The 22,656-nt window shown below is 39.7% G+C and overlaps 1 protein-coding gene across 3 annotated transcripts in view; it reads left to right on the top strand.

The window, feature by feature from the left end:
- Polr3b (RNA polymerase III subunit B) overlaps positions 1 to 22,656 on the top strand; it is a 130,053-nt gene that overhangs the window by 78,313 nt on the left and 29,084 nt on the right. For all 3 annotated transcript variants that reach the window (XM_015482813.2, XM_048802616.1, XM_048802619.1), the window contains exons 20-23: positions 3,433 to 3,642; positions 5,978 to 6,136; positions 7,797 to 7,914; positions 11,245 to 11,387. In XM_015482813.2, coding sequence (XP_015338299.1) covers positions 3,433 to 3,642; positions 5,978 to 6,136; positions 7,797 to 7,914; positions 11,245 to 11,387 — 630 coding nt within the window. The remainder of the gene's footprint in view (positions 1 to 3,432; positions 3,643 to 5,977; positions 6,137 to 7,796; positions 7,915 to 11,244; positions 11,388 to 22,656) is intronic.

Below are 22,656 nucleotides of genomic sequence, written 5' to 3'. Positions count from 1 at the left end.
ATGTTTAGCATTATTCATTGTCAGGTAAATACAAATTAAAAACTATGAGATACTACTGTACAAATGTTAGAATTATCAAAGTTAAAAAGACCATCATGCTAAGTGCTGGTGTGAAGGTGCACAGAAGCCAGAGGGCTCATACTCTGCTAGTGGGATGGAAAGAAATGTAACAAATCTGGAAAATTCTTGGATAGTTTCTTAAAAATTAATCATTCCGTTACCAAACAACCCAGAAAGTACCACTCCTAGATATTTATCCAAAGAAATTAAAATACACAGTCTTGTACATGAATGTGTCTTGTAGCGTTTATTCATACAGCAGAATAGTGCTCATCAATCAAAAGGAATGAAAAATGCATGAATCAGAATTGTGCCAAGTGGAACGAGCAGTTATAAGAGCATATATATGATTCCATTTATATAAAACCGTAGAAAATGCAAACTAATCTCTAATGATAAAATATATCCATCTCTAGGGATGGATCTTGGTTGTGTTTGTGGTTTTACAAGGGTATATATCTGTCAAAATTCATTCATTTTGATACTCTAAATGGATAAAGTGTATTGTATTTGATAATGATGAAGATTTTGGACAGAGGAAAACAAAATAGTTAAATGCATAAAATGACATTTTTTTCAATATTTGTATTCTAATTTGTTTACATTCTTACTAATCTTTTGCATCCCACTTTAGGGGGAAAAAAGTACTTTTTCCCTATTTTAACTTACTTTTTGTGGGGAACAGATACTAGGGATTAAACCTAGGAATGCTCTACTACTAAGCTAATCTCCAGACCTTTTTATTTTTACTTGAGACAGGGGCTTGCTGGGTTGCTTGGAGCCTTATTAAGTTGTTGAGGCTGGCCTTGAACTTGTGATCCTTCTGCCTCAGCCTCCTAAGTTGTTGGGATTGCAGGCACACACCACTGTGCCCAGCTATACATTATATACCCTGCTATGCCAGTTTGTAACTTAAGAAAGTTATTATCAAGAAAATGAGGCTTTGTAAGAAACAGTATGTCTTGAGAAGAATAGGAAATTATTTGAGACTGTAGTTCCAGCAAAATGGGGCAATATAAGTAAAATGCAGCTTATAGATATTCTCCTTGTGCTAGTTATATGTATATAACCTGCCCTCTCATGTGCCTTTTTTTTTTTTTTTTTTTTTTAACTCTTATTCTCTTTATTTTTCTGCACTACTGGTTATCAAACCTAGGGCCTTGTACATGCCAGGCTAATGCTCTACCACATAGCCACATATCCAAGTCCCTGCAATACTGTTTTTAAGGAAACTGAAGACAGTAATAGGGGTGTCCTAGTTTGTGCAGGTACTTCAGACAGGCAGGCCTTATGATTTAATTTCTTAGGGAAATTTTTCAAAAAATTTGCTTATTAGCAAAACAGTCATCCATTCATAATTTTTATATAAATTATGGGGATCTGTTGGCATTTTAAAGTTTTGTGATATAGAAATCACAGTTTATAAGTTACATTTTAACTTGCCCATACTGTTACTAAAAATGTATGTACATGGATGCTCCCACAAGTTCTTTCAAAAGTCTTCAAAGAAAGATTTTTATGAGATCATAAACTCCGAATATGTGCTTAATGATTTTTGCTACTCCCCTATTCAATGATCAGCTGGAATGCCCGAAAATTATGTTCTGGGCCTGATAGCATAATTTATAGCAGGATCCAGCCTCTTTCGCCATTGTGTAGAGGCAAAGCTTCCCTGCTGCATGATAATGCTTGTCTCAGGTTTCAGGAGACAGTTTGGCAGCCTGGTGGGACATTGCCTGAACCCTCATCTCAAGCTGAGTAAAGTACACAATTGGAGCTGAAATCTCAACATAAATTTTAAAATGATTTCATGGAAAAGGACACATTTGTTGTCAGTGAACTTTACCATGATCCTGGTGGCATTCTTATTTCTAGAACAGTACATGATCTGTTGCCAGGTGTCCTGCCCAGGTTATTAGTTGGCACTAAAATAACATAAATTAATTGGCAGTTTGCAGTGCAAGTTCACAAGGTCCAGTTGGACTGTTGTTTTCAGCTGAAGTTTGATAAATTTTCTAGAGATTTAAACACAGATACATCCTGTCATAAAAAATGTAGTATGATTCTTCTACTTAATTCACTTGACATTTATTGAACATCTTCAGTGAGCTTGGCACTGTACTAGGAGAATTTCTTTGATACACTCTACAGATTTTATTTCTCTCAGTAATGATTGTCAAGGAGTACCATATATCATATTTGCTGTTTGAATGGTTTATTTGCAGCCCTGAATTGAGATGATCATTGATTTAAAGACATGAATATGGAGAAGTTAAAGGAAATAAATATTAAGCTTCTGTATCTGCTTGCCTAAGTAGCATAGCTTCATGAAATGGCACATAGGTACCACAGGGCATGGGGCAGGGGGTGTTACTTTGGAGGCATGTACAAGAGAGACAAAACTGCTGTCTTTCTCCTAATGTTAGCATCTATTCTTAACTTCTCAGCCACTCATTGGGGAATAGAGAGCTATGAAAGAGAGATTAAAGAGGCTCAGTAGCCCATACACAACTTCAATAGTGGGACAGGCCTGGCCCCCAATTTTAAGGTCTCTCTGTGTAGGGTCAACATAAGCCCAAGGCACTGAAAGACTTCTCTTCATGAAGACCATGAATCCCGGTGTATTTCTCGGGGAAAAAAGAGAAAGGGCTAACATTCTGATTTTATTTTCAGTTAACAGTGACCCAGCAACACCCTTTTCAGGACCAATCAGGTAGAAAGTCTGATTGCTAAGAGTAAAGAGCCATCCTAGACCCCAGTTCCCTCAAGATCAGAGACCTTGCCTTTCCCCATTTATCTCCAGTGCTTGGCACAGAGTAGATATGCATTAACTGCTTAATAAGTGAATAGTTACATAAATGAATAAATACACTCTTCCCTGTCTTTAGTTGATTTCCTCTTTCTTCATTCATTCCTTCCGTCCTTTCCTGCGGTCTTTTTCATTTAGGACTTGTATAGTTGTTGATTTCTTTTTCTGCACTATATCTGTTTGTTGCCCTGTGCAAGCTCCTCCTGGTGAATAAAGAATGTCCTTCTCCCATCACCCTTCCACAAGAGCCGAGAGCGTGAAATTGGCCAGTGAAGTCTAAAATTCCTCAAACAAGATCAATTATGTAAATCTAAAATGTTGAAGTTGTTTAAATTAGTGTACCTCAAGTATGATTTTTTCTTCTTTGTGGGATTTTAAATATTATTGAGAAAGACTGCTTTTAAGAGGGATTAGCTACCATGAGTAAATTGCTTTTAAAATATTTGACCTGAAGATTTTCTTCTTTTTAATTAGCAAAGTTAATGTGTTTATCTATATTCATTGCTACCTAATCATGTTACATAATAGAATATTGCATTTTGTTTTCTCCATGGTCAATGCAGGTACCATTGGATACAACCAGAGAAATAGAATTGATACTCTCATGTATCTGCTAGCATATCCACAAAAGCCCATGGTTAAAACAAAAACCATTGAGCTGATAGAATTTGAGAAATTGCCTGCAGGACAGAATGCAACGGTTGCTGTGATGAGTTACAGTGGTTACGATATCGAAGATGCTCTTGTATTAAACAAGGCCTCCTTGGACCGAGGTGAGCATATTTTCAAGGCTCTAACACCAAAAGTACTTTTTGCAGAGTGAGATATAGGGGGTGATTCATACAAAAATCACTTGGTGTCAAATGTCGGTTTCTAGTGACAGCATGTACACAGAGGTATTCACATTCTAGTAGTGGCTTTTTGGTTGATTGTTTTTAATGATTGTTATGTTGAGATGATATGTTGAATGTATTGCTACAGAATCTTTTGTTTATTATTTTATTTTCTTGGTGACTTGAGACAGTTTCTTAAAGAGAAAAAAAAAAAGAAGAAGAAGAATTTTTTTTTCCCCAGCAGGAATTACAATATATGAAGTAAGGTACCTGTTTGAGAAGCAGTAACAGTATTCAGATGAAAAAGGCTATTTTTTATTTATACCTCTGTTATACCTCTTTTTTTTTTTTTTTTAACCAAATGACAACAGTTTAAAATACACATACACAAGCCCTAGCTTGTTGTTTCGGCGCTCTTCTTTCTCTGTTTTGACAGTTCACTTTTGCAGGTCACTGCTTCCTGGTGTGTTAGCCATCACCTGATCTGCAGCCTGACTTCTCTATTCATGAACTGTTTCTCTTTTTCCTCCCTGGCATACCCACTATGCCTTCCCCTTCCCTCTTTGTAGTTGCTAGGCAGCCCTAATAGTACTTCGAGACATGTGTCATTGGCATTAATGTTGGCTGCACTTAATTTATGCCTCTTTTTTTCCTCCAAATGACAACAGCCATGCTTTAAAACTAGATGTTTTCCTTTCTGATTAACTGGTTACGTTTATGTGGAAATCTGAAGACTTTGTGATGTCTGTCAAAAACTCCACAACACAATTTAATGATCTGAGTTTACTGTCCCCTAGCTTTTAAAGCTACCACCTGTAAATAAAACGTCTATTGACACTTAGAAGAAAACGTTTCTCGATTCCATGCAGCTTGGATTCACACTGCAGTCCAGTGTGTTGCAGCTAATGGCTCTTGTATGACATTTCAAGATAACACAATGTTTGCAAGCCAGTTGATTCTGCACTGCTTTTATGTCAGTCACAGTTGACTAGGAGCCATGAGGACCAGAATTTGCTCAAAGACATACAGATGTCTACATCTTTGGTTGTATAAATGTATTTCATTCCATGGCACCTTTAGATCTTAAACATTACATAAGAGCATTTTATTTAGAAATCTGCTTTTACCTGATGGATTTTTTGAATTCACATTCTCAGATTTCTTGAAAGAATTCCACTTCTGGTGGAGAATCAAAAGTGAAGGCTTTCACAACCATGCATTTATTTCATTAGTAATAGCTGCCATTTAATCCTGAGACATTTTTCTATCCAAATGAACCCTGACATGGCTCATTGTATCCTGAGGAGATTAGAGAGGGAATTCAGTTTAAAATAACTTGTTGGCCACAGGGGAAAAAAGAATGAAGCTCAGCCACAGAATCTTGGAAATGATATTTAGTGTTGAAAGAATGACAGCTTTTGGGGGGGTAACTCTGCAACTAGTTTTTTGGGGGGTACAGGGGGACTCTCAGTGATTGTGGGTTTTTTTTAACCCCCAGATGGTTTTCTTCTATCTGTTTTGCTTATTTTTTTATATGTTAGTCTTAAGGCTTTTCCCTCATCTACTAGACAAATAAAATCTAAAAATGTAATTCAATTAAATTGATTTTCATGGAAGAGATAAACTATCCTATTAAAATTATTTGATTGTATCTTTTTATTTTCTCTCTTCTCTGGAAAAAAAATATTATTTTGTTTGTTGGTTTATTTGTTTGCTTGTTTGGGACTATCTGTAAGTTAGTAAAAGGAAAACTTGCCAGGGACTTACAGAAATTATGCACCAAAAGAACGGGTACTAAGAATCCTGGCTTAGAAGTTAGTGGACTTGGTCTATTCCCAGCTCTGCTACCAATTTTCTGGGTAACTATGGCTCCTTAATTTCTCTAGACCTCACTCATAATGCCTGTAAAAGAAAGGAATTAAACCATGTGGTTTCTCAGAACTTTTTCGGCTGTAATATTCTGAGGCTCCAGGCTTGGCGAGAATCACAGTGTCAATTAGATCTCTCTACCTTCCTCCAGTGTGGCCAGGTGGATTCCACACTGGAAGTGGTTGTAGATTCCATGTTTGTGTGACAGTGACTAGGAAGAGTCCCAAGACATTTCTTCTGGTTATCAATTGCTATTTGGTTTGTGCCAGTCCCAAATTATCCACTGGTATAGTAGTTTTAGGTTTTGGGGGAGGGTAAGGCAGAGTGGATCAGTGAATGGCACAAATCCATTTTTCTCATAGTTTCGTGTTACTGGTGGTTTTGATTCATTTTGGTTTCATTTTAGGCTTTGGACGGTGCCTGGTATATAAAAATGCCAAGTGTACATTGAAACGGTACACCAATCAAACTTTTGATAAAGTGATGGGGCCCATGTTGGATGCTGCTACAAGGAAACCTATCTGGCGACATGAGATTTTAGATGCAGATGGTATCTGTTCTCCAGGTAAAAGTCTTTTAAAAACGTAATTTTAATGTATGCTTTTTAAAATTACAAGTTATTCACAGTATTTCTGAATATTTGATAAACAGGGCAGAGAAAAAAATAATATCCTATATTACTACTACTATCCAGACTCAGCCAGTATGGCCATTTTGGATGAATTTCTGTCCATTTGATTTTTTTATGCATCATGTTTTTACATAGCAATAATCTATCCTAATTATAATTTTCTATTTTAATTTTGAATTATAGAAAAGCTACTTTAAGAAATGTTTAGGAAAGGGTCTTGTTCCTGCACCTGCACTGGTATTTCTTTACTTAGGCACTTATCCTACAGACTGACTTTAGAATCTATTTTCCCTAAAAGTATAACTCCATTATAATTATAAGCTTCTGATCAATTTGTTGATGCAACATACAGTGCCTCCCTCTGGTGGGTCTTATAGGCTATTGTGGGAGACCATCATAGGTAAAGAATCACACAGAAACATGTCAAATTATAACCAACTTAAAGAATCACATGGTATTTTATAGCAAGAGGATTTTACTTAATTAGGAAGATCAGCATCCCTTCCACAAGAAGGTGAGCGGAAATTGGAAAGATGCATAAAAGTTAACTACTGAAGAAGGCTCTAGGCAGTAGGAAAAGCTTGTGCAAATGTCCTAGAGCTTGAAGCTGAGGAATCTGGAAGAAAAGCAGTGTGACTAAGAGAAAAAGAGTGCATGGGTGCATGGCAGTGTGGCAACATGAACCTGGCAGCCTTGTGGCTACTTTCATTGTGATCCCCAAAGCAATGGCAGGATTGGGTGTTCTGAAATGATCATTCTGACTGCAGTGTGGAGAAAAGATGAGAAGGACACAGAGTAGAGGAGAGACCAACTGAGCGCTCTCAGCACACAGGGAACCACCTGCACAGCTTGTCGTGCTTGGTCCCTGGGTTGTCAGTGCTGTATTAGGCCAAATGCATGGCTCCCTGTCATTTTCTCTGCCTTTGATTCATGCAGAATTTCTCACACTCTTAATGCTGGTCATTGTGGCTTGGAAAGTAAGTGGTAGGACAGGACTGTAAACGGTCTTTGAACTCACCATGAAGAAGCAGAAAGTGAAATGGGAATAGTAGCAAAACCAAAGAAACTTGATTTCCTTCCTACCCAAGTTGGTGACTTGCTATTGATGGAAAAAACAATTGTATATATCTCTTAAAAGTACCTGTTTCTACTACAGTTGTTTTTGACTGAGGTGACAGTTTATCTTATTAGTATAGTCCTTAAATCAATTAATTTTTAAATTTTATTCACACTATGATCTTATTTTTTAGTTTTCGGCGGACACAACATTTTTGTTTGTATGTGGTGCTGAGGATCAAACCCGGGCCGCACGCATGCCAGGCGAGCGCGCTACCGCTTGAGCCACATCCCCAGCCCTCACACTATGATCTTAATCTGTGTGTGTGTGTGTGTGTGTGTGTGTGTGTGTTTAATGGCTTACAAAATCACACAAGAACCTTCTTGAATTCTAGTTCCCACTGTGTGGATCCATTTCTTTCTTCCTTATATGGGTTTCTTGGGCCAAGTCTAACCACATAATTTTATGATGTTCTAGCAATCTTTGCATTCTACACAGATGATAATGATATGTCTAACATTCTTTTCCCTTTCTTAGGTGAGAAAGTAGAAAACAAGCAAGTGCTTGTAAACAAGTCCATGCCCACAGTGACTCAGATTCCTTTGGAAGGAAGTAATGTGCCACAGCAACCACAGTACAAAGACGTGCCCATAACGTAGGTATTGGTTGTGCCTTGGTAAGACAGAAAGGCTGGCAAAAGAGAAGGGATGGGGAAATATGAACTAGGTATTGGTAGGTTATCTTGAAAGCAGGTGGGCATGGAAGATAAAATTGGGCTGTGGAATCATAGAGGCCTTATTACCTGGTGTGAGTTTCTGAACCAAACAGTCAAGGGTTCCCTGTGGAAGGAGCAGCAAGATAAAGGGCACAATATGTCAAAGTACCCAGGTTTTGGTGGATCAGCAGCTTGCTGCTTCCAGGAAGTGGAAGAATTGGGAATCATTCTTAGAGGGTGTTACCATCCACTTTGTGTTTTAAAAACAAATAGACTATACTGGCCACAGCATGGCATCACCAGTGTACTTGAGTATAGTCTGGTTCAAAGATTGGTTGTGTTGATAAAGGGTTAAAACTCCATCAACTTTAGTTTTCTCATCTATATAGTGAAAGAACTAGAATTGTTCATCTCTAGATTCCCTCTCAGCTCTAAAATATATGAAAATATGAAACTTTCTGAGAAGAGCCAGTGAGGGGTATCACACTGATAGAGAAACCAAGCTAGGAGAGAGGATGAGCAGTCTCACCCAGGCCAGGTGGACCAGGCCACGTTCAGCAGGTGGGAAGTAGGTGACATGGGAGAACAGGGTTCCTGAACTGGGCATAGTGGGTTTCCAAACCCACTTTACACATAAGTGCCAAGGCCTGCTGTATGCTAGGGACCATGCGCATGTGCCGAGGATATAGGACTGACATAGGCCACGGCCTTGCCTGTCTATAGGGAGTCGTGGAAGAGACCTCCACACAGAAGAAATGTAGTTACTACTGTGAACCTCGTCACTTCCTTGAGAATTTCCCGTACCAGTAGCTTTTCTGGCCATTTTACATGTATTAGTTCAGTTAATCCTACCACCACCCCTTGAGCTCATTAGATATGAAAATGGAGGCAAGGAGATACAGTTTGGTGACTTCCCAACGTCACACATCTGCAAGTGGCAGAGGCAGGATTTAAACTGTTGGACTCCCCTATGCACACTGTGCTTAGTGTAGCAGAGTGGGGCTGGTGCTATGGACTTGTCTGTGGGGTGGCCACACAAGGGACAGAATGGGCAGTTCATCTCGGGGGCAGGGTGAGAAAACTAGCTCAGCCCCACAAAGCAAAAGCTGTTCAAGCTGCCCAGGTGATTATGCTCAGTGGCTCTCTTCTGTCCTGAAGGAGGAATCTCTTTCTATTCAAAGCCCATCTCTCTTCCGCCCAGGTCCTTAATTTCTTCTACTCTTTTCAGAGCTCTTATTCTGTTGTTTTGGCTTTTTCCTCCAATACTTTTTAAGCCTGTTTTCTATTGATTCCCTCCTCACAGGCTAGAAAGTGTGGTCAAGTACTTCTTATCATTACAGGAAAATAATAGCTTTTTCTGGAGTTTGGGTTCCTTTCTAGCTACCATTCTGTTGTTTTTTTCCTCTCACAACTGAGCTTCTTTGAAAAGTCATCTCCATCGCTGTCTCTGGACCAGCCTGCTGCCTCTTCATCCCACTGAAACAGCTGCAGAAGGGGTCACCAAAGATATCCTGTCACCAGAGATCTCCTTTTCACTCAGTTTATTCCAGAAGTATTGTGAGCACTGATAATATGCCAGAATGTATTCTAGGTGCATGGGATAGTGCAGCGAGCAAAATCAACAGCAGTTCCTGCCCCTGTAGATCTCACACCTTGGGAAAGATGACAGATAGCAAAAAAGTGAGCAAAGCCCAGAGCTCCTCAGTTCACCAGGTTCTGTGGACTCCTTGGTCCAGTCTTGTGGTCTGAGGCTTTTTCTCTTGTTTATCTGGGACCCTCAGTATGTGGCACAGTAACAAATGAATGCATGAATGGCATATGACCTTTCTGTAGCTTTGGACATCAGTGACACACCTCTCCCCTTGATTTTGTGATACCACCCTCACCTGACCTTCCTGCCTGCCTTGTTGGTGACCTCTTTCTGCCCAGTACGTCTTGTGCCTTGTCCAGATGTGCTTCCTACTTGCAGAAATTCAGCCCTCCATGCACACTTTTACTGATAACTCTCAGATGGAATCTGCCCAGTGTTGGCTCCATACTAGTGCTTAGACATGTCAGGGACACCAAGCCTGGACCCAAAACATCTTTTTCCCCCGTCCTTACCCCAACCCCAGACAGACTGCTGCACCTGGAGTCCCTGTCTCGGTGGTGATGGGCACCACCACCTAACCTGCCACCACAGCACAAACCTTACTCCTTCCTCTACCTGTCAGATGTGCACATCAGGAGCTTGGAGGTTCTGTCACACTCCTCCTCCTCCCAGCTATTGCCATTTCTGGCCCTCTGCTCCTGCCTGAACTGTCTATCATTAACTATTCACCTGCCTCCCAGCTTGCACCTCTCCACCCCTCTTGGGCTCTGCATTAACTGCCTGAGTGATTTTCTAAATTACTTGCCTAGCTGTGTTACTATCTTGAGTAAATAGAGTATGGCTCTGAATGGCGCTGTTGCTTGTGGAAAATTTAGGACATCCATGATTGCCCATGGTCTTCAGCATTCAGCACCCTCCACACCCTCAGTGTGCCTTCATGCTGAATTCTAGGCCCCACATTCCTAGGAACTTACCTCTTACTGTCTAATACAAACCATCCTTCTCCAGGCCTCCCATGTTTGCTCAGGATGCGCCCTCTGCCTGGTGGTTCTCACCTGCAGGTCACCTCTTCTGTGGCAGTGCTCAGCAAACAGCCCCTCCTGGTGTCTGCCACAGTCTTTTCTTCCTTTATTGGCAGGGAGCTCCTTTTGTGCAGGAACTGGGTTCACTCAGTATCTGTGTCTGGAACTTGCAAGGGTCTGACACTGAGAGACTCTTGATATTATCTGTTGTTTAAGAAACAAGTATATGTGTGTAGAGGGGATTAATGTTGGAAAAGCTGAGTAGATAAAAGAACTGTTAAAAAAAAATGGTTAAGAACTTGGAGTTGGGTCTGACAAGCTCCAGCTCAGGCCCAGTTCTACTCTGTGATACGTGTGCCCTTGGACAAGTTACTTAGCCTCCCTGAGCATCAGTTTTCCCCTTCTGTAATAAGGGATTAACAGTATGCCACTGTTGAGGATAAGTTACGCTGTGCCTGCCTCATAATAAGCATATAGGACTGTAAAGGGAAGTTGTGAAATTTGAATTTAATGTTAAAATTGAAAGTCACTTTTCAGAACCCACGCTGAGAATGTCAAATATTTTGTAGTAGGATTAAATAAAATATGTCATACGGGTGATAAATTTACAAAGGGCAATTTGAAAAAATTTCTTGAATGCTTTTCTCTTAACATTAGTTACAAAGGGGCAACAGATTCATACATTGAGAAGGTGATGATATCTTCCAATGCTGAAGACGCTTTTCTGATTAAAATGTTACTGAGACAGACAAGGCGACCAGAGATCGGAGACAAATTCAGCAGTCGTCATGGACAAAAAGGTGAATTTTGTCATTTCTTAATTTGTTACAAAACTGAATGTATTGAAAAGTTTATTATCCACATGTATTAGAAATATTTTTTAAACTTTGAAAAATTATTACATAATTATTGCTGTTTTATTTCTCAGATTTTAATGGCATTTAAAAATGTATGATAGAATTAGTCAGTATACATAGAGTTTAAGAGTGGAAAGTTGGTCCTGGGGTTTTAGCTGTACCTGACACTTAACTTTAAGAACAATAACAACAGTTAACACTTTCGTACCACACACTGCGTGCCTGGCAGTGCTCCTTTATGTGAATACTGACTCATTTGAGTCTTGCGCAGTCCTACAAACTCGGTAACATCTTTTTTTTTTACAGATTAACAACAAACAAAAAACAGAAACCCAAAGAGATTAATAGGTTGCCTGGTGTCATATAATTTGTGGCAGATTTTGAATTTTTGATTTTGAACCCAGGCTGCTTAGATCCACAGTCCAGCCTCTTAACCAACTACCAGTCTGCCCTGAGTGTTCAGCAGCCAGTGTTGTGCCTGCCTCATGATGAACACTGACTGTTACTTGAGGTGATGTCCTGTACTTCTAAATCTTGGTTCATTGTTGCTTATAAGTTAGTATAATACCTTCCTGTTTTTAATAGATTGGTTTGAAAGTAATTGCACATTATGGTCTTGCTGATTTTAACTTTATTTGCCAACCAAGTATATCAAATATTCCAGTTTGGTTAAATAAATCCAGCCTTAGTTGTCATTCTGCCAGTGAAACTATTTCAGACTAAGATACTCTTTCATCCAAAATGATTTTAGTTCAGTTGACAGAAATAAGATTATTTTAGCTTATCAATATTTTTAAGAAAGAATTTGTTCCATCTGTTAATATGAATTTGACATCTCTAGTTCACATAATTTGCTGAGATACTCTGAACACCCTTGGAGTATTTTTTTTTTTCTCAATTATTTTGAGGTTCTTGCATTTTCATCTACTGGCCAATGAGAATGAATTCTCTATACTATAACTATTTCTCTTTTCTCTTGGTCTTAACAATTTCCGAAATGTTCTCCTAAGCCATTCTGGGGTAACCAGAGTTTGATTATAAACCTACTATCTGCAAGAGTTAAGTCTGATTTTTTCTTACAAAATGTTGACACCGGAAGTTTTAGGAGAATGCATACCATGAGAGAATACCCTCCTTCTGAATCAGTTTACAAGCTTCAGGTACCCCAAACTCTCAGTGTTTTTGTTACATTAGAGTATTGTGTGAAAAACTAAAGACTGGCAGGCACATCAGTAATTATCTGCTAGTCCTGATTCCACTGAATTTCTTGAAGGCATAGACAATGTCCTTCTATGTGATTTTTTTTTTTTTTTTTTGGAAGACCAATTCTGATAGAGCCTTTCTCATAGCAGCCACTTAATAGATAATTGATAATAACTAAATATCTGAATAAAATGAGTGAATTGAAGATAGGGGAGGTGATGAGCAACAGATTTTTCATTTTCCTTGGCCTTTATCTACATAATATGTGAGTGCCCATGTATGTGCATAGATAGAGCAGTGCTATGAAATGAAAATTACCAGATGAGTGTAAATACAGACCTCTAGGTAAAACGTCAGAAAGTCTTTGTGCTATGGCATTTTTTTCAAACTTGAAGGTTTCTAACTTGTAGTGATCTAAAAGTAGATTTGAGAGGTTTGTTCACTCTTAGGGGGGCTCTGACTTACACATCTCTGTATGAAACCAAGGGAAGTCCCCCCAGGGGCGGTGACCTTTCACTTGTAGTGAGGTGTTTGTCTTGTTACTTTTCCATTTCCAGATGGCTTTTAATCCAAGGGTAAAAACCTCCTGATTAACCCAAATCCCTTGATAGTTCTCTCTCTTACAGCTTCATCAGAGTTATTGAAAGGTTGGGGAAAAAAACAAACAGAAAAATAGGTAGTGTAAGCTTTAACAGGTTAATGGAAGGAATGACATAGGACTCTTTTTTTTTCTTTAAAAAAAAGTATTTTTTAGTTATAGTTGGGCACAATATTTTATTTGTTTATTTTTATGTGGTTCTGAGGATCAAACCCAGCACCTCGCATATGCTAGGCAAGCGATCTACCACTGAGCTACAACCCCAGCCCTGACATAGGACTCTTAACTGAATATAATAAATTTATTTTAAATATAATTTTATCAGATAATAAATGCACATGACTTTAAAAATTCAAATTGTACCCCAAAAGGGGTTCTTTGCAAAGTACTAACAAATCAGTTCCAACCTCTCCCTCTAATTCAGTCTTTCAGAATCAATTTTCTTTTCATTTACTTTCGTATCTCTAAACAAATGGATGAATATGTATCTGCTTACTATATGTGTCTAATATGTCTTCAACACACAGATATGTTTAAGACGTACATTAAACAGACACATATCATTCATTTGTTTTAGGTGTTAACCTGTCGATTTCTATCATGCCGGATTAGGAGGACCCAGCACTTTGCTGGGTGAATTGAAGGTAGGGGAGGTGATGAGCAACAGATTGTTAATTTTCCTTGGCCTTTATCTGCATAATAGATGAGTGCCCATGTATGTGCATAGATAGAGCAGTGATATGAAATGAAAATTACCAGATGAGTGTAAACACAGACCTCTAGGTAAAATGTCAGAAAGTCTTTGTGCTGTGGCATTTTTTTTCAAACTTGAAGGTTTCTAACTTGTAGTGATCTGCCCTCTCAGCTTTCACTATCTGCGTAGGTTTATCACAGTTATTTAGATTGCATTATTATGGGCTACATAAATAGTGTTCATTCTCAAACTAAGTGATTGAGTGCATTTTCTTTTTATAGCATTTCTTTCTGAAGCTTATAAGTTTCTGCTTTTTTATTTGCTTAATTTTCTTTATTCCCATTACCATTTTTCTAGACCATCAACAGCCTTTTTTTTTTAAATTTATTTTTTAGTTGTAGTTGCACACAATTCCTTTATTTTATTTATTTATTTTTATGTGGTACTGAGGATCGAGCCCAGGTCCCCACACATGCGAGGTGAGCACTATACTGCTGAGCCACAACCCCAGCCCCAGTCAACAGCCTTTTGATATGATTTCCACATTGTTAGTAGTCTGTTAGGATTTGTGTACTCCCCCCTCCCAAAAGATTACCCATATGGAGCCTCCTTTCTTCCTGCTCCAAATTGTGGGAGTTGTTCTCTGAGCCAGAGCTCCTGGCACCTTGTTAAGAACTGGCCAAGGGTGAGCTGGCAGGTTGGACCCTAGAGTCCTCAGGACTGCTGAGCAGAGCTTAGGGTAACCAGGGCCAGAAGCAGCCTTCTTCTCGTATATGCTCTAGAACCATCCAATAAGCACTCTGCGCTTGTTTGCTACTTTTCATGGAAAGTACTGAGATAATGATAGGTCCTGAGATGAAAGTAAATGAAAAATAAGTGGAGGGGGTCAGAAGCATGTGGCAGGAAGAGCGTATGGTGGTTAATGGTTGAAAGTTTAGCTAAAGTGACTGGGAAGTAGTCCTGTTGTGAAAAGATGGGCTTGGAATGAAGCACTGAGAGGAGTCAGATTGCAGAGCCTCCCTGGCTGAAGAGCGATCGAGCTCAAAGGAAGGCCCCACTCTAGAGTTCACCTGAGTGTTAGAGGACTAGCGGAGAGGCCAGCGTGGCTACAGCAGAGCAAGTGAGCTGTCCTGAGTTGGAGATGAAGCCTTGTAAGTCACTGTGGGAACTTTAGCTTTTACTCTTGAGTGAGAGGGAAGCCTCTAGAAGAATTCGAGGAGATGAAAGAGGGGATCTGACTTCTGGCTATTGTATTGACAAGAGATTGTAGGGGGCCAGCACAGCAGTCATAAAGCTATTGTTATAACTCAGGTGCATGCAGGCATTCAAAGTGGAGAGCCTGACCTTACTGATGGATTGGTGGCTTTGAGTCAGACCTCCTGTTTTACCTGACAGCTCACCTTGTTCTCACAGTGCTTTGCTTGTCTGTGAGCCTTCCCAAGGGTTGGGATGAGGGCTGAGTCAACACTCTTCTTCACACCTCCTCTGCAGATACTTGGGTTTAGTTTTCTCCTTCTGTTTCCTCCACAATTCTTCCCTTCATTCATCCACTTTCAAAGTTGTAGTATTATCTCATGTCCACTGATACCACTTTGCCCATTCTTTCTCATAGAGGTTATTTTAGACCTTAATTCTAACTCTGTTAGTGAGGTTAGAGAGATAAACACTTGTGTTCTATTATTTGGGAATATTCAGCACAAGAATGCTGAGTGTGCTCAATTTTTCTTTTTCTGTAGTTTACAGAAATGATGTTAAAATTATTTGAAGAAAAAGGAGGATTTTTAGAGCTGCCAAACTTTTGGCTTTCTGCAGTTTGGGCTCTTTGATTGATTGATTGATTGACGTGCTGGGGAATGAATCCGGTCCCTTGCCTGGCTCTGCAAGTACTCTTTCACTGAGTGACACCTCCAGCCTTCTTAATCATTTCCAAGATTGAGAATTAACTTTAAAATGTCTAAAACTCGCATCCTAAGAATTACCAAATAAATGCTAACAATCATCCCAAGGGTATTGATCACATTTTTGTCAATTCTTAATTCTCTGAGAATAATGTATCTTTTGTCTGGAATGTTGTTGTAGCTAAGATCTGTCACTTTCATCCTTTCCTTGGTCATTGAAACTAGAGGCATGACAGTGGCAAAAGTCTGTTTTTTTTTTTAATCTTTATAAACATCAAAAATATCAGTGGGTTTGTTAAAAATAATTGTATATGTTATCATTAAATATTCAGAATACTTTGTTGGCTGACTTATAGAAGTATATTTTAGGTTCATCAAAGATAAGAAATATTCTCTATTAACTCCCAAAACATCTAGCACAACATTTTACCTATAGTATGGTATCTGCTCTACATTTTTGGAATAATGTGTTAAGTAAAATACCTTAAATGTTCATTGGTCTTATTGGAAATTGTGTTGACATCCAAAATCATTGCTCTGACAGTGATACTTGCTCTTCCCAATAAATATCAGGAATGGGGGACCTTTCACCTTTTCCAAATTGGCACCAGAAATTCAGCCCCTAAGACTCAGAACTTTTTGTCTTCATCCAATTTGTGCTGCTATAATAGAATATCTAGCTGGGTGATTTATGAAGAACAGAGATTTATTTCCTAAAGTTCTGAAAGCTAGGAAGTACAAAATGGAGGGCCTCACACCTTGTGAAGGCTTTATTATTACATCATCCTCTGGTAGAAGGTGGAGGAGCAAGAGAATATGCTGGCAAGAGACCAAGAGATTGAATTGCAGCCTCAAGTGCTTTTATAATCAGTGTTAATCCATTCATGACCTAACCACCTCCCGTTAGGTCCCACCTCCCAAATCTGTTGCATTGGGAATTAAGTTTCTAGCATGTGCTTCTCCGGGGAACATATGCAAACTGTGGCACTCTTTAACCCTAACTGATCAAACAAGTCGACTAAAACTTTTTCAACCAAAATAGCAAAATGCATATGCCCACACTGAGCACACATGAGAGTCTACCTTCATAGCTCTAGGCAAATTTGTTTACTCATATGTAAGTCACTACCATGGGCTTAGAACTGTGCTGGGCTCTCTTAAGGGATATAAAGAAAATTCAACCCTTCACTAATGCCCCTAGGGAGTTGACTATACCTGAAGCAAAGATAGATATGAAGGATTACATAGTTCAGTACTAAATGATATGGTAAAAACCACTGATGATGGAGAAGTTCAGAGTTTGTTGTGGATGAGAATAGCTTCTGAGAGTTGGAAAGGCCTTTTAGAAGTCTAGTCTAGATCCATCTCCCCAGTGTAAGAGTTCTTTTATCCTTGGCAGATGGTTTTCTGCTTTCACAGGGCTTGCCAGGGTAGGCCCTTGCTGCTTTTTAGGGCATCGTGTTGTGCAGTGATGCAATTCCAGTGGTTATCTTGAGTTCCAGTGGTTATCTTGAGTTCAAATCACCTTTCTGTGATTTACTCATGTTAACCTTGCCCTGTCCTATGGGCTACATTGAAGAAATGTGTTCTCCTTTTCTTCAGTGGTCACCCTCTGTTCTGCATTTAAAGAAAGACTTCAGGTTGAGAAAAAGTGTAGCAAGAGAAGCAAGTTCTTGCAGTCTAACCAGGTGAGTTGTGTTGACCCTTATGCCTTGGTCTCCCTGTCTTCGAAATGGAGACTGTGCTGAGAGGTTGTTGCTGGTTGGTATAATGGTATATGGCATGCGTGAATATAGGGCCTGGTGGGCAGGCATCAGATAACAAACGCAAGCTGCTCTTGACTGGTTGGGATTTGGACTTGGAGGGATTTGGCAAAGATAGGAAAGAAACTTGGGTGACAACAGAGAGAACCAGATCAATGGGGCCTGTTGGCTGACTCGTATCTAAAGAGCAAGAAGAAAAAGAGGCCTCAGGATTTTTGGTTTTAAATTTGGCAGATGACAACCAGTTTCAAAGCAACTTGTGTCTCATTGAACTTGAGATGAGATTAACAGCGTTATTAATTAATTCACCCTTATTGTGCTTTTCCTCTATACCAGCACTGACCCAGCTACTGGAAACACAAGGATAAGCAAGACTGGCACACACTGTCGGTTCTATGTAGTTCATGATCTCTTGGACAGGAACCAGACAGAAAAGAAGTAAACAAAAACATAAGCACAGCCAGGTGCCGTGGCACATGCCTGTAATCCCAGCAGCTCGGAGGCTGAAGCAGGAGGATTTCAAGTTCAAAGCCAGCCTCAGCAATTTAGCCAGGCCCTGAGCAATTCAGTGAGACCCTGTCTCTAAATAAAATGTAAAAATGGGCTGGGGATGTGGCTCAGTGATTGGATGTCTCTGAGTTCAACCCCCAGTACCAACAAAACTAAACCATAAACACAATAATTTGAAATAGTGGTAAGTGCTTATGTGAAAGTGCTATAAGAGTGACTGGTTTGCGGATGGAGTGTGGACTTCAGTTTGATGCTCAGGAGCCACCTCTTTAAGGAAATGATATTTGAGTTGAGATCTGGAGAATAAAAACGAGTCAGCTAAGCAAAGTCTGGGAGAACTAAGTTCTAGAGAGAGAGAGAACTTTTAAGAGAAGGGCTCTGAGGCGGGAATGAGTTTGGCTTGTTAAAGGAACAAAAATAGACCTGAGGAAGAATACCATATGAGACATGGTAGAAGAAATGGGATAAGGCACACCCCACAGGGCCTCGGAACCAAAAGAAAGGAGTTTGTGCTTTATTCTAAATATGCTGGTGACCAGTAGAACTGTTGGATGGTTAGTGTAAGCAAAGGAGTGACTAGAACTAACTTGAGACTTGAAGAGCTCAGCCTGGGTTTCATTTGGAGAGTGGGTTGGAGGCGGGAGTAAGCAAGGAGGCAGGGAGACCATTGTGGTGGCCTTGGACTAGGCCAGCAGTAGTGGGGAAGTAGAGAGAAGTGACTGGTTGTGGATATACTCAAGATAGAGCCAACAGGACATGCTGATGGCTTGGGTGTCCGGAGAGGTCAAGACAGGATTGAGGACTAGGCTTATGGGCTGAAGAAGCCAGTAATGCTGCTCACCTAGTTCTGAAGACTGAGAAAAGGAAGAGTGTTTCACAATTAGGCAAGAGTAGAGGCAGAGAACCCAAGGCTAAGATTTGAGGTACCTGTTAGACTCCAAATGAAGGTGCTAATAGGCAATTGAATATAGAGTCCAAAACTCCAGGGAGAAATTAGGGCTAGAAAAGAAATATGGGCATCATTTGCATGTTGTATATTCCCAGATTTATAACATTTTACTTTTAGTATACAGATAATTTACAGGCATTTCCATCTGAATTCCATTCTTTCACCTATAAAGTTCAAGTTAGACTCATGATTCCTGTTACAGAAGGAGGAAATGGAGGCCTGGAGAGGAGTGTCACTTACGGGATTCAACCCAGCACCAGCAGAGCCAGGATTTGAATCAGGCTTTTGATTGAGTGTATTTCCCACTCCATTAAAACTGGATAAAGGGGGCTGGGATTGTGGCTCAGCGGTAGAGCGCTCACCTCACTCGAGCGGGACCCGGGTTCGATCCTTAGCACCACATAAAAATAAAGGCATTGTGTTGTGTCCATCTACACCTAAAAAAAAAAAATATTAAAAAAAAAAAACTGGATAAAGCTGGCTCTTTTCTTATTTGTTTCCCCATTACCACTTGGCCTCTGGGGTTGCCATGTTCCTGGAAATTTTCCCTCAGAAGAAACATAGCTTGCTTCTGAGACAGCATCCTGACATTTCTTTCTTTCTTTCTTTTTTTAATATTTATCTTTTAGTTGTAGTTGGACACAATACCTTTATTTTATTTATTTATCTTTGGTGCTGAGGATCGAACCCAGGGCCTCGCACATGCTAGGTGAGTGCTCTACCGCTGAGCTACAACCCCAGCCCCATCCTGACATTTCTTGATACTCTTTTCTGTGTCTCCTCCTAGAGATGGGCATCTTTTCAAAATTCTCATTCTTTGTGGATAAATAGCTTTGTATCTACCACCAAATCAAAATAAATAATACTCAACACACCTTGTTCCAGAGATGCCTGGAATACATACTCCTGAAAGCTATATTTTTGGACATTCCTTTTCTTCTAAACAACTCATTATGAAACACTGTCCCTGCCCCTTTAATTGGTCCTATGGTCAGGCTTAGCTGTGGTTAAAATTCACAATCTATCAAGAATTTGAGCATATATAAAAGGTAGTAAATTTTCAAACCCTCGGTTTTGCCCATTCTCCCGATTGTTTTGGCCAGATGTCATATTTAAAGCCAGAAGAGGCAAGGAACTTGGAGGAGGTGTCTCAGACAGCGATTATAGTTGGTTCACATGGAATCCTTGTGTGCAGTGAGCGCTGCTGGCAGGTGTCTGTAAGGAGCCACACAATAACCCATTCGTTGGTGTGGGGCCCACAGGGCAACTGGCTGAGATCTAAAGGAGTTGACTGACTGTTGGCGAGTAAAACATGGATGAAGTGCAGAATGAGTTTATATCACCAGTTTTTCTGTTTGTAATTGTCATGAAATGAGCTAATAAAATTTCAGTGTTGTGAGCTTTCAAAGTGTACACGTCACACTGTAACTTCTGTTTCCATCCAGACACATACCTGACTAAAATCAGTGGTTAGTGAACTTAGTTTTCACCACTGAAATGTAGAATTGTTTGGAAATGCTGTTTGTTTGTTTTTTCCATTTTGTAGCATCACCTGCAAGTTGACACACATCTTTATGAGTATATGTAAAGTTTATTTTGATTTGATGTGTCTATGAATATACTTTCCTCCTCCATGTAGAGCACTGAATTTCTTGTTCCTGGTAACAGGAAGTAACAGGGCTCTGCAGATTGCCTGATAGTTTTTTCTTAAAAGTTTTATATGACAAAAATGTTGTTAGAAATTCTTTTAGTACATGCTCAATGTATAGATTATATTTCTGCATCTACTGCCTCAAAAATATCCTTTCCACATTAGAGGAGACTTGAAAATTTAGTTTCACAGACTTGAGCTTCTGTCCTGCTCAAGCCTGATCATTAGCACCTAAATGAAACAAATGGGAAGAGGAAGCCACCCTGAAGTAGTTAAATGCTATATGCTTCAAAAGAGCTCATGGAGATTGAAGAGGGTAGAGTGAGTGGGTAAACTGGAACAAGAATTAGCGCTGAGTAGTTGGATATCGACAGCAGTGGCATGAGATAAGCAAGACTAATGTAATTGGTCAGAGAAGGCCACTGCAGAAGTGGAAGTAATTTATCAGTAGCTGTTACAGAGGGTGCTGACCCCATAAGCAGCATCACCTTCTGTACCCTCAAAAACAGAGGAGGATCAAGCAGAGTCAAGGGTTGAGGAAGGAGAATGTGTTTATAAGGAAGGTGGCATAACAACGTAAAGACTACACTAGGGCCCAAAAGTAGGCCAGATCTGCTCTGCTGTGCACTTTTTAAAAAAATTTTTCTTTTAGTTGTCAATAGACCTTTATTTTATTTATTTATATGTGGTGCTGAGAATCGAATCCAGGGCCTCACATGTGCTAGGCAAGGGCTCTACCACGGAACTACAACCCCAGCCCAGCTGTGCACTTTTCAGTTGAGAGAATTCCAATACAGTCCTCTAATGAGACATTCAAAGAATCTTGACGAAGTATAACCCTCCTTTTGGTATTACAAAGTCAGTCATGGGTCTCATCATCAGTAAATCTGCATTGAGTTGGCTCCCCAAAAAGAGCCAAGTCCTCTATCAGGAATCTCTAGAGCAGTTCATCCTTTAGCAGATATGCAAAATAAGGCCATGGTCAAATTATTCAGTAGTAACCTTCTATGTACCGCAATTGTGAATGTGTTATGTGGCTGTTTATAAAGGAAGGGAAGTATAGTTTAGTTCCAGCTAGGGAGAGGCATGGAAGCCTGAAGTTCTGGTCCCCTCTCCAAGCATTCTTGAAGTCTAGGTCCTTGCAGTGATGACTTGTGTGGCTGATGCATGATGGTGCTCCACAGAGGAAGAGGACAGAACATGGGTGTGGTGTGTTCTTTTGTGTTTTCTCTTTGTGTTTTTTTGTGATCACCTTTATAGATAAGAGACATTCACATAGAATGCTGATTGGAATATTTGGAGCTAGACTTTCTATTAAAATAAAAATAACTTCTATTAACCTCTTTAGTGTAGTTATAAATTACATGGAGGGAACTTACCAGGTAAGTGTCTTGTCTTGAGCATTCTTTTCTCTGATGGCTAGTGCATTAGTTAGATTTCTTGCTCCATTTTTTTGTTTTGTTTTGTTTTGTTTTGGTCTTTTTGTTTTTTAATCATTTAGCAAAAATTACACTAGCCTAAGGAGTCCCCACATTATGTTTTATTTCAGTGTTCGGGCATGCCAAATTATTATATTCCCAGATTTCCTCTTTCTTCTGCTGCCATTCACAATGAGTAAGGAAAAAGTAGACTCCTTTGATGTGGAGGGAGAGAGAAAAAAAGCAATATATCACTTTCCTGAAAGAACATTTCTCAGTCTCTCATGTGAGAAAGGATTAACACCTCCAGCAGAGGTCCTGTAGCTCACAGAATCAGGCAGCAACACCAAGCAGCATTCCTAAAGAGGAAACACTGTATTTGAGGAAGAGTGTTTGTCCTGGCAAACAGAAGCTTCTTAATAACTGCACATCTGAGATAATGGCATACACTCCTCAGTGTCTCCTCCAGGCTCTGAGGACCAGGCAGCTAGTTTAAATGGACTGAAGCCAGCCTTTGTGTGGAACAGA

This window comes from Marmota marmota, unplaced genomic scaffold (genome assembly GCF_001458135.2).
Source record: "Marmota marmota marmota unplaced genomic scaffold, marMar, whole genome shotgun sequence".
Taxonomy (NCBI): domain Eukaryota; kingdom Metazoa; phylum Chordata; class Mammalia; order Rodentia; family Sciuridae; genus Marmota; species Marmota marmota.
This window is presented reverse-complemented; position numbering and strand designations above follow the sequence as displayed.